Source organism: Epinephelus moara, chromosome 16, assembly GCF_006386435.1.
Source record: "Epinephelus moara isolate mb chromosome 16, YSFRI_EMoa_1.0, whole genome shotgun sequence".
Taxonomy (NCBI): domain Eukaryota; kingdom Metazoa; phylum Chordata; class Actinopteri; order Perciformes; family Serranidae; genus Epinephelus; species Epinephelus moara.
In genome coordinates, this window is record NC_065521.1 from 38,524,782 (window position 1) to 38,537,410 (window position 12,629).

Consider the following 12,629-nt stretch of genomic DNA (forward strand, 5'->3'; position numbering starts at 1 on the left):
TAAGGTGGTTTTTACCAGCAGCCAAATTATACAAAGGTCTCTTCCTCTCGTAAACAAATGGACTAGGTGACCAGAAAAGGTAAAACAGTACTGAACAAAGAAGTTCAATGTTGCATATCAGTGTTTGGCCACAGCTGTTCGGCTTGTCGCAGACAGGCAACTAGCCCAGTACCTGCTAGAAACCCAACTGGTGGATTGCAGGTCCATTTTGAATGGACCGCAAGTGACTGGGGAACGTCTTGAGTTCGTAAATAACACTTTATTTTGAAGTACAATGAATTTCTGGTGCAGGGCTTTTATTTTGAAGTTTAATTTCCTGCTGTAGAGTGAGTGAATACAAACAGAGCTCCTTAACAGAGACAGCAAACTAGCTTGACTACATGGCCAAACACAAGTATGACGCTGAGTGTATTAAACTGTGTGGACCTTGAACTAATGACCGAGGAGAAATCTGGACCCAGTGGCTGGACCAGTTGGGAACCACTGTGCTTATGTCTGCTCACCTTTTTTCTCTGAAGACCCTGGAACCGGTTGCACAGAACACCTTAGGTTTTCTCCTTAAGTGTGACACTCACACTGTTGCACAGAATCCCTGAAAAGGTTTCCTTAGTTAAGGAAAAACATGAATTCATTTGCTGCGTTTCCATGGAGATTGTTTGTTTGCTTGGACTCACACTTGTGATGCCTGTTATCATCTCATAAAGCTGGCTTATAGTTAGTGAAAAATCGGCAGAAGAAAAGAAGACAAGAAAACAGTTTCTTTCATCACCATAAACTTGGTCATGTTGTAGTTGAGACAGAGTCAGAGGTACTTTAAGTTTTTTTTTCTTTGTTTTACCTTGCTTTGGTTGCTAAGGTCTTTTGTGCAACAGTCTAGAGATTCCTTTAGTATAAGACCAGGACGAGGGGAAAACCATAAATATGTAAGTGAACATTTTAAGGAAACCTTAGGGAGAAGATTTAAGGGTGTTTCCTGCAGCTGATTTTATCATGAGGAAACCTTAAATAGGACTAAAAGGACAATCTTAACTTATTTTGTGCACCAGCCCCAGACGTTCAGGAGATTTTTAGCTGGAGCAAATTATCCGCAGAGGTCTCTTACTCTCAAATGGACCCCCTGATTTATACCGGTAAATACACTGATTAGAGAAGTGTCATGCTAAAAATCTGTGGGGGGGGGGTTGCCCATTGTTGTTGGGCTTGATGCAAAGGGGCTAAGAAGGTCAATGTGAAAACATAAATAACCCAATCTAGACTCAGTGTTTGGTTTGCCTGTTCTGGGCTACTGTAGAAACATGGCACTGGTGCTGATCTGCGTGGATGAAGACCCGCGCCCTGTGTAGGTATAAACGGCTCATTCTAAGGTAACAAAAACACGACAATTCTTATTTTCAGGTTATAATACACTAAACAAAACACTTAGTATATTAAATTCCTGCCAATATATCCACCTAAATCCTGCACACTGGACCTTTAAGGATCTGCGGGAACTTTTATCTAAATACAAACCACAACTTCAAATGATTACCAGGGATGTGAATCAAAACCTTTCTGACGTAGTGTCAACAAAAACTGCTTTTAAAAGCTTAATAAAATGTGATTTATTGTAGGATGTGACCAGAAACCAAAAACCATAAGTGAATTAAACGAATATTCATATACTGTTAAACATGGGTGACTCATTGTTCTTCAAATGTGCTGGTTGTCCTTTTCCTAAAAAATGCAAATATACAGCTTTAATTTGATGGAGTGCATTGACTGTAAGGAACAAAATATTTACTGGGAACAAGCCTTCTCATTTTAGGGGAGTCTCATTGGTACCCATAGATCCCATTTTCCTTTAGGTATCTTTAGGTGAGAGTTCAAGGGACCCTTTTGAAAATGGCCATGTCAGTTGCTCCGTAAAATTTAGCCTGACTTTGGAGCATTATTTCGCCCCCTTCCTGACGAGCTATATGAATGTGGTTAGTATCAATGGATGCCTGAAGTTATCTAGTCCAGTAGCTTTAAAAATGAGTGTGCTACGGTCTCTAAAATACTTCCTTTTCGCCATAGGGGGGCAGCCATTGATTGGGAGCCACTGATTACACCTCAGACTCAGTGCGACGCTTGGTGATTTTGACAAAAATACAGATCCATATTTGACTTAGCACCTTTTATACCAAAGTGACAACATTTAGGTTACTTATTTTTTCACACAGTATGTATACTTAGTTAGGGTGGGTGAAAATTACACATAATGAAAAAAAGTCTCTCGTGATACTACTATGAAAGCAAAGCGAGTAAAAGCATATGCTCAAACAATCAAAGATGTTATCTCAGGGAATAAAAACCTGCCCTGTTCTCATACAGTATATGAGCAAATAAAACAAACATGCAGCATTTCAAATTTCCAAAATAACCTTTATTCTAAACTTACATTTTAAATTTTAAGTTTAGTATAAAAAAGTTAAGTGCACCTAAGATCTTTTTTCAAAGTATTCCATCTTTGACACTCATCTCCTTTAGTAATCTTAAAAGATAGAATGTGTACCAAAGTCTATCACATCACTTTAGTACATACATCTATTTTACAAAATATTGTAAAGAGAATCCCTGAACTATAAATGTCCATAATCCTTCAACAAAGAGTAATCCATTTGCTGGCTGTGGTTGGCATAGCATCTACTGGTCAGCTGTAGTTTACAGTACTTCATATTGCTGGGACAAAGCCACCATTATGCTGCTTTACAAACAATCAGAGCAGAGATGGAAAAGAAGAAAATAAAAAACATGATTGAATCATATTTTCTTTTTAAAAAGTTTTAATAGCTGTGGCCTCTGAAACGACAGCGTGAGTGAGAATAAATGCACACTGAGCCATTTTAAAAACACTCCAGTCGACACGTCAGTCGCGTCTGGTGTTGTCGCTTTGTGTGTGAGCTGCTGACAGGAGTCCATTAGATGAATGAAGCACGTTTCCAGACAACTGGTCTCTCTGACTTAACACTGAAAATCACTGAATGTTGGTTTGACAGCAACAGCATTTGTTTTCTGGTGGCCACAGCTGTTAAAACTCGATATGGTGTGTCGGATACCCAGTGACACAATTGACGCTACCAGACACCAAAATGAAGAATATCTACAAATATACGGCATCCATACTGACTTAGTTTGAGATACCTTCTTTAAGTTTCAAGATAACACATTATGTAAAGATTCTAAAGTTTAATTAGCAGCACAAAAATGTCTTGAAAATGAACAATTATGCTGACAGTGATATAGCCTCATTACAAAGGTTTGCATACACTTTCAGGCTACTAAACACGACACATCTCGACTGTCAAATGGACTAGATGGATCTAAAAATGCTCAAAAACCCCACACTGTCTTTAAAAAGTCATGAAAACAGAATTTAAAAAAGAAAAAACAGGAGAGTAGCCCCTTGTCTGCAACCTCTCAGATTTGCTTTGCAGTGCATCTCAGATAAAAAGTATTTAATCACATTTTTTTTTTTTTTTTTACATAGCAAAGGTGCAAAAGCATGCAACGACTTAAAGATGCGATTAACCCACGTAAAGTGACACCGACACGTTAACTAACAATTGCAGTCATGTCAGACTGAAGGTAAAGTACCGACAGTCTCAAACCTGCTCGCTCGATGATATGTTTGCTTTTAAATTGTGACGTTTCAAATTTCAAGTCACAACCAAACATAAGTGCATTGTAGACCAAATCTTTGGTACAACCAGCTCATTGGTTATACTAACAAATGTATTATTAGCCTAACTACTCATGTAAATGTGGAATGAAAGTCATGAAGGAAGAAAAAGAAACACTGAAATATTAAAGTCTCCTCAACCTTTTTAAAACATCGACTAATGCTATCACAAAGATGACGTTTTTCTACGGTGAATAAATACTTTAAAAACTGGTTTGACGATACCAAATGATACTGTGTGAAAAGAGAAACAGTGGAGGGTAGTTCTTAAAGGCTGTACAATAAAACATTTAGTGTAAAAACTCTGGGTATCCGACTGTGAAACAAAAACAGGAGACAAAAAAAAAAAAAAAAAAAAAAGCTAAAATGTTACACCAACCACCCCTTCCCGTTCAACTTACTATTTGGATTTATTTTAAATTTCTTTCCTTTAAGTTTACTGAAGTTAATTTGCTTTAAATTAGGGCTATCCCCAGTGCTCTTTGGCACTTGACTATGTTCATCTACAAATTGCCCAACAAGGTACAGTAAACCACTTTGGATATTGCATGAAATCTTTTCTTTAATTATTTGCTTCAGTTTAATTTCTTTAATTTACAAGAGATTTAAATGTGACAATCTGTCAGATAGACTGTGCGACAAATTTGATAGTTTGGATACTGTGCAAAAGACAAGACGATTCTAGCTAAATGCATCTGAGATGCTTATTCTTTTTTTTTGTTGTATACTTGAGACGTCATTTCTCATGATCATCATATTTACATGGAACTATTACACATATATTAATTTAACTACACTAAAAGTTTTCAAAAAAAGACAAATGGAAATTTATTTTTTTTGCGCTTTAACTGCAACTTTGTAACTGCATTTCACTTTCACCATAAAGCAGCTAAACTATATAATGCGGGTCTGATAGTTCAATATTTCATTTACATAGCTTTTACAGGTATACAAGAACATCTCGATGTAATTTGTGAACCGTTTCGATCAAAGGAGACCAGGTCTCTTGAACAAATACAGATGCCTGAAAGAGGTCCACCTGGAATGACCAAAGCGGTTAGACCCAATGGAGAATTATGGAATGAATTCTACGACGTTAAAAATTTGCATTTGTCCTCTCCAGGCAGTGGCATTCATCGTTTGATCTCTAGGTCAGAAGTGGAGTACTGTACCTTTCACAAGGGCTCTAAAATATTACATTCCGTTAGGTGATATCAGTATTGTGGCATGGCCAAGCAGCCTGAAGAGGGAGGCGTATGGGATGGGGGAAGAACTGGGGCATCGTTTGGGACGGGGGCACGGTTTAGGCATGAAGGAGGAGTTGAAAAGTTGCTGTTACCAGATGGTATAACCTCCGCCGGATCCACCCAGGAAGAAGTTATTCTTGCGCTGTGCCATTACAACATTGGCACCCTGCATGGCAGCCAGCTGAGCTGCATTGGGGGGATGTCCAGGAGGTGGGGGCTAAAGAGAAGGCAAGAAACAAACATTAGTCGAGAGCTGATCAGCTTTGGATCTCAATAACATACAATAATTCTGGCTCCTTTAAATAACTGAACTGCGTGGATACTCACTGGAATTGAAACACCGGTGCCTCCTGAGAAGCGCGCACCAGCATCAAAGCCACCATCCACCATCACTGTTGAACCAGGGGGGTAAACAGGTCCCATGGGGTAGTAAGCCATGGGGACATTCTGGCCCATTTGCCCAACAGTCATGTGTGGCTGCATGGGCATGAACATCTGAGCACCAGGGTAGTGAGAGGACATCTGTGCCACCTGACTGGGCACCTGATGTGGAAGCACATATCTGGGCTGGTATATCTGCGGATACAGGAGTGAAAACAGTCGATTAGAACCGCTCGCTGAGAGTTTTATATTGTGACATATAAATGTAATAGTTACCTCAGAATATGCAGGTGGTGTGTCTGTGTAAGGAGGTGCCTGAGGAGACATTTGCATAGCAGGAGGGTATACAGGTGCAGAGCTCTGCTGAGGGTACACAGCCTGCTGTGGATATGAACCTGCAGAACAACATTTTACTTTAAGTGTTTAGTCTTCACAGTGACTGACACAGAAATCTCAGGCTGAGTGAGTGACGATGTTTTCGTGGCGCTGCCCTGCGCTGTGGAATTATGACAACACTTAACAAGAATTTTTAAAATGCTTCTTGGAAACAACAGAATGTTCTCTGTAAGAAAATACCTGATAAGACAAAGATGTCTTATCAAGATGAAGCAAATAATACCATGTTTTCAGCGGTAATTAAACATATCTTAATATTCAAACATGTGCAGAAAAGAAATTTAGCATATACGGCGTTGCTTGTGGGGTGAAAGCTAGTGTCAATAATGTCAGTGATGAAGAGAGCCTATAAGTAAAACTTATTTCATACACTAAGACATAAAGGGCCATGTGAAATTCTTATCTATTTGTTCCTACAAATTAATATATTAATATAAAAAAATACAGTTGAAGTTGTTCTTCTTGGGACCAGGGTTTTACAAACTGACATATTGTCAAAAACAAATAAAAAATATGCATCAAAACAAAGATAAGACGTCTTAATAGAGTTGCTTGAGTCAATTATTTGATTAACTTTAGTCATCTGACATAAAATTAAGTCTAATAATCAAAAGGTGGTGTCAATTCCAGTGATGGAGGGAGCCTATAAATAAAGCTTATTTCATACACTAAGGTGTAAAGGACCATGTGAAACTGCAACAAAACTGTTCTACATATAGAAAATATGGTTCAAGTTGTTTTTTGGAGATTTACACATCTATCTAGAGCTGCTTTAGTCAATTATTTGATTAACGTTAGTCATCTGACATAAAATTATGTCTAATAATCAAAAGGTAGTGAATGGTGGTGTCAATTCCAGTGATGGAAAGAGCCTATAAGTAAAACATTTTTCATACACTAAGGTGTAAAGGGCCCTCTTACAATGGTTCCTATAAATCCTACAGCATTAAACAGTGAATTAAATATAAAAAATACAGTTCAAGTTATTTTTGGGCGTTTAAAAACTGACAAAACGTAAAAAAACAAAACAAAAAAATCCATCCAACAAAGACAACACATCTAAATAGAGCTGCTTTAGTCACGTTAATGGTGGTTGTCTACCATAAAATCAAGTCTGATAATCAATGTCAGTGATGGAGAGGGCCTATAAGTAAAACGTATTTCATACCCTAAGGTGTAAAGGGCCCTCTTCCAATGGTTCCTATAAATCCTACAACATAAAACTGTGAACTAAATATAAAAAATACAGTTCAAGTTGTTTTTTGGGGGTTTAAAGACTGATAATACGTCATAAATATGCAAAAAACATGCATCATACAAACACAACACATCTACATAGAGTTGCTTTAGTCAATTATTTGATTATCAATAGTCATCTGACAGAAAATTAAGTCTGATAATCAATTCAGGTGATGAAGAGAGCCTTTAAGTAAAAATAATTTCATACACTAAATTATTTTCCAATGGTTCCCATTATAAACCTACAGCATAAAAATGTGAACTATGTATAAACAGTGTGGTGGACGTTGTTTTTGAGGGTTTAAAAACTGACAACACCTAAAAGACAAACAAAAAAAACATGCATCATACAAAGACATCACATTTCAATAGAGCTGCTTTACTCAATTATTTGATTAACGTTAATCATCTGACAGAAAATTAAGTCTCATAATCAAAAGGTGGTGTCAATTCCAGTGATGGAGCCCTTAAGTAAAACTGATTTCATACACTAAGGTGTAAAGGGCCCTCTTCCAGTGGTTCCTATAAATACTACAATATTAAACTGTAAACTAAACATAAACAATACAGTTCAAGTTGATTTTTGGGGGGTTAAAAACTGACAAAACTTCAAAAACATGCATCCAAACAAAGACAATACATTTAAATGGAGTTGCTTTAGTCAAATATTTGATTAACATTGGTTGTCTGACATAAAATTAACTCTGATAATGAAAAGGTAGTGAAAGATAATGTCGATTCCAGTGATGGAGAGAGTCTATAAATAAAACTTATTTCATACACTAAGGTATACAGGGCCATGTGAAATTCTCTTCCAATGGTTCATATGAATCCTATAATATAAATCTGTGAACCAAGATAAAAAAAATACAATTCAGGTTGGTTTTTTTTGGGTTTAAAAACTGACAAAATGTCAAAAAAAATGCATCCAAACAAAGACAACACATCTAACTAGAGTTGCTTTAGTAAATTATTTGATTAACATTGGCCATCTGACATAGAATTAAGTCACATAATCAACTGATAATTTAAGCAATTTCCGTTCAAAGCAAAAACAGTTACAATCTCTGGTTTCACTTTCCCAAAAGTGAATATTTCCTTGTTGTCTTTGCATCCCTGTCAGAATAAACAGGTCTTTGAATGCATCACGGTGGACTCTTCGAGCATTGTGTGCTGAAATGACCTAGCCTAAGCAATTATTCGACAAAAAACAGATTAATCGATAAGGAAAATGGCTTTTTGGTTACAGGCCTTCATGTGAAGTGCATGGGCGCTTTGAAACCTGGTGGCAACAAAAGACCTGAGCATGTTTAAATCAGGTGCACATATAACCGGGTACTAACACATGATGTACATATAGACACACTTATACATATACTGTGTGTGGGAAGCCGCAATAAAAATGAATATAATGAGCACAGGTTTAAATTCCCATGCATGTAGAGCCAAACAGTGAGCTCTGCCTTTAAACTCTGCCTCCTGTGTTGAGTGATGCTAGCTAACTGCAAATATGTGACCTGGCCACTAACGCCACGGTGATATAAGGTGACAGTACATGTTCATTAATAACAGCTATGATATTATTTTACACTAAGCTAGATGCGAGAGATCAACGTGTGTGCTGCACAGTTTAAGCAGAAAGCGTCAGTTTATTGTCATGTAACGTTACGTAGCTAAACGTGAAGTCCGCTTCAGATGGCCATAACGACAGCTCTTCATCTCTAGTTTTACCGTCAGCGTCTTAAAACCGACAGCTGACTACCGACCCCGACGAGGTCTGGTTAAATACCTTTGTTGTTCATTGTTCTGGGCTGATCCGGAGGCTGAGGAATATCAGATTAAACGGAGCTCTGCGTATCTTGTCACGGCCTTATAACAGGTTACGGCTTCACAATCATTCACTTCCTTGTTTTTCAGCTTCTTGTTGTTGTGGAAGTGGTGACGTCAGCCGTTGTCGGTTGTGTGCTGCGACGCACCGGTTTACGCCAGTTTATAAAAAAAAACCTCACATGTTTTACCAACATACACCTCATTAGAACATGTGTTACTCACAAATGGGATAGAAATTAAAAAATAAAAATGTGATTATAGATATACAAGGCATTTTTTTTTAATAAAAAAGAAAATCTCACCAAGAGGGAGATCATTTTAGGAGCTCACATATATATGGCATTAAATGGCTTTACTGCAAGATTAGATTTAAATGAACAATGTACATTTTGCAACATGAACCTGACACATTGGCACATTTGTTTTATAACTGTCCACACTGTATTCAGTTTTGCACAGATTTGGGGAACATATATATTTTTTAGAGAGATGTTTTTTATTTTGAAAGCAATGTTAATTCATTGAATTTTATAACAAACCTCATGCTCCTGTTAGGTAAATTTCTAATACACTGATCTAAATGTGCAAAATCCTCCTCCTGTTAATTTTTTAAAATATATACTATTTTATAATTTCATGAAGTCTCTTTAACATGTAAAAATAAGACATCATTAGAACCTGCTATTTTGTAATTTGTCCACTAATTGATTTTAAAAGCTGTCTCTGTTTTTTCTCTTGTCAATTTCAGTCTGTCAGTTGTTTTTTGTCAGTTCATATGATGTCTGACTTTGTATAAATCAGTTTTCAATAAAGTTGGGAGGGAAAAAAACAGTACTCTGTGTTTAACTTGCGTGCGCCCCCTACAGTTAGAAATGGAGAAGAGTTCAAGAGTGACTGAAGGTGAACTTTTGACTTACTTATTGAAGGGAGAAAAGATTTTATAATTTTTTATAAAATAAGAAATAAAAATTAAATATAAAGGAAATGAGATTAAGATGTGTTTACTGTCAGACTATATGCTGAAATAATATCAAAAATAAAATAGAATAACAGAAATTAAATAAAAAATAAAACAAAATATTTTATAATTTTTATAAGATAAGAAATAAAAGTTAGATATACAGGGGACGAGATGAAGATGTGTTTACTGTCAGAATATACGCTGAAATAAAATACAAATGATAATAAAACAGAACAGAACAAAATAAATAAAATAAAATAATAGAAATAAAATAAAAAAATAAAACGAAATATTCTAGAATTTTTATAAAACAAGAAATAAAAGATAAATATACAGGGAATGAGATTAAGATGTGTTTACTGTCAGAATACAAGCTGAAATAAAATAAAAAATAAAACAAAACAAAACAGAACAAAATAAAATAAAATAAAATAAAAGATATAAAATAAAAAATGAAACAAATATTTTGTAATTTAAAAAAATAAGACTAAAAAATTAAATATATAGGGGATGAGATGAAGATGTATTTACAGTCAGCATATAAGCTGAAAGAAAATACAAATAATAATAAAACAAAACAAAATGAAATGAAATTATTTGGCCACAACAAAATGGAGACACACCACGGCAAAGCTGAACAAAAGATATCCTGTTTATTTAATCAAGTTAAATCAAACCAAATTAAAGATTAACTTAATATCTACAGTGTGGAGTGTGGAAGTCAGTGGTGTCACTGTGTGTGTTTCATAAGTGGAAAATGTGTGCAAGTGTTTTAAAGGTGCATAAAGCCAAAACAAATAACTAAAGAAACATGACCAAACCACAGAGGAGGAAGGAGACACTGCAGCAGCAAAGTGGAGGTTCAGCCAGAGACTGAGCTCCCAGCTGCACACAGGCTTAAATAACCTGGCATGCTCTCAGGTGCCCTAACTATCTCCTGAAAACAGAGCACGCAGACAGGTAAGTCAACAGCACAGACATGACACCCTAGGAGTCAACACAATGGCAATAGCTGGTTGTAATAGCAGCATCACAGCAGCCAGATGACACGTGAATGATAAAACAAACAAACATGGAGGGACACAAAAATTGGTAGACAAGAAAACTGAATAATAAGAATATAATAATAACCTGAATAGAAACTGAACTGAACTAGTCGAAGCTACTTTACATGGTCTTGTATTGATTATTCTGTACTGTATTGTACTGATATTGATATTTCACAACAGGCCTTTGTCACGGCAGACATTTTGACTCACCATGGAAAAGCACAGGTACTAATAACATAAGTGGTGGCTCTATTATATTCCCAGTGAGCCAGGTCAGTGTGACACTGGGCCAGCATGCACAATAGCAGGACCCTGAAACTGAAGCAGCTATCATTCATTTTTATTTAACACCTGAGCCTTTTCTACTGTTAATTGTTAATTCTGTTTGCAGAGGGCTTGGGTAAAAAAAATAAAACAAGGAACATAATCATCAAAATGAAGGAACAGTCTGAAAAGTCTTAATACAATGGGCCTTTTTCCTGAAGACATTTTGAAATGTCACAGCATGAAAAGCACAGGTGTAAATGATGAAATTAACGAGGGCTGATATCGTGCACGCTTGTGATTGTAACACCTGTGCTTTTCCTGCTACAATAAGTAAAAATGTCTGCTGTGAAAAAGGCCCGTTTAAAGTCATTAATAAAGTGTCTGACACACTTCTTCCATTTGTAGTTCCACTTCTATCTCATGTGTAACTGTGCGTAAATGCCTTTCTCCATGCTCATACTCAGCCACACGCTCTTTGCTTTCAACCTCAGAGTGGAGACTCTGACTTTTCCTCACATTTTATGCAGACTTTTGAAATTAACAGCGTGCAAATGGGTCTTTTGTTATTTTTCTCCCTCCATGCAGTTTTTAGTTATGCCTAAACAGATCTAAACAGCTAACTAACATTAGCTCAAGTAGGTACCCAACAACTTGGTTTTACACATCCAAAGAACTGGTAACCAGACCAGGCGTCTAATTGAAACAGGCCTTTATTTGTCAAAATGTGTAGCCACAAACTGACTGGGCCTTTAATTGAAGTTTTATGGTATGTAGTTCAATTACAGTTTCTAATCCAAATGTTGGTGATTACAAAGTGGTTACATACAGTATGAATATATTATAATGACACCCACATTTCCCGGCATGCTGGACTGAGCAGTTTGTAGTTTGCTGCTTAGTTTCCTGTTTTCTCTTTCATAATGCAAATGTCTCTTTTTATTGTGTATGGTGTCTCTGTTCAGAACACGATGGTTTATGCTAGCTACTGCCATTTGTGTGTTTAATTTATAGGTTGTATCATTAGTAAGTTGGCTATCCCACTGGTTTTTAGTAATTTAGTAATAGTCATCTGTGACATCTCAATACAGCTGTGCAGGAATTTCCTTTATTGAGTAAAGGAATGTTTATGGAAAGCAAGAAATGTATTGGTCATCAGAAAGTGTTGTATGAGACATGAGTCTGTTGAAAGTTCCTTTTAAATCAATGTTCATGACTATTTTGATAAAGGACATGTCGACAACAGAGAAGAAAACCAAGTTACTACTGTGAAGAATTCACAAAACTCTGTTCTTTAATAATATATAGCCGTGGAAGAATTGCTAGGGTGTGAACCTGAACAGGTACGTGAACTATCCATCCATCCATCCATTTTCTAACCGCTTATCCTCTTGAGGGTCGCAGGGGGGCTGGAGCCTATCCCAGCTGACATTCGGTGAGTGGCAGGGTTCACCCTGGACAGGTCGTCAGACTATCACAGGGCTGACACATAGAGACAGACAACCATTCACACTCACATTCACAAAAATTGAATCGCAAAAATTAAGGCTGGTAAAAAAAAT

The 12,629-nt window shown here is 36.5% G+C and overlaps 1 protein-coding gene across 1 annotated transcript; it reads right to left on the bottom strand.

The window, feature by feature from the left end:
• Positions 1 to 2,786: 2,786 nt before the first annotated feature.
• dazap2 (DAZ associated protein 2) lies at positions 2,787 to 8,909 on the bottom strand. The gene is made up of 4 exons (XM_050065299.1): positions 8,753 to 8,909; positions 5,605 to 5,723; positions 5,275 to 5,523; positions 2,787 to 5,164 (listed from the first exon to the last, which is right to left on the bottom strand). Exons 1-4 carry the CDS (start codon positions 8,763 to 8,765, stop codon positions 5,036 to 5,038), a joined length of 510 nt encoding a protein of 169 aa, XP_049921256.1. The 5' UTR covers positions 8,766 to 8,909; the 3' UTR covers positions 2,787 to 5,035.
• Positions 8,910 to 12,629: the final 3,720 nt, after the last annotated feature.

Bases quoted from the DNA above. Each gene is read 5' to 3' on its own strand.
- dazap2 (XM_050065299.1), bottom strand. The intron at 5,524-5,604 runs GTAACTATTACA...CTGTATCCGCAG, and splicing joins CACCACCTGCATATTCTGAG to ATATACCAGCCCAGATATGT. The intron at 5,165-5,274 runs GTGAGTATCCAC...CCTTCTCTTTAG, and splicing joins GCACCGGTGTTTCAATTCCA to CCCCCACCTCCTGGACATCC.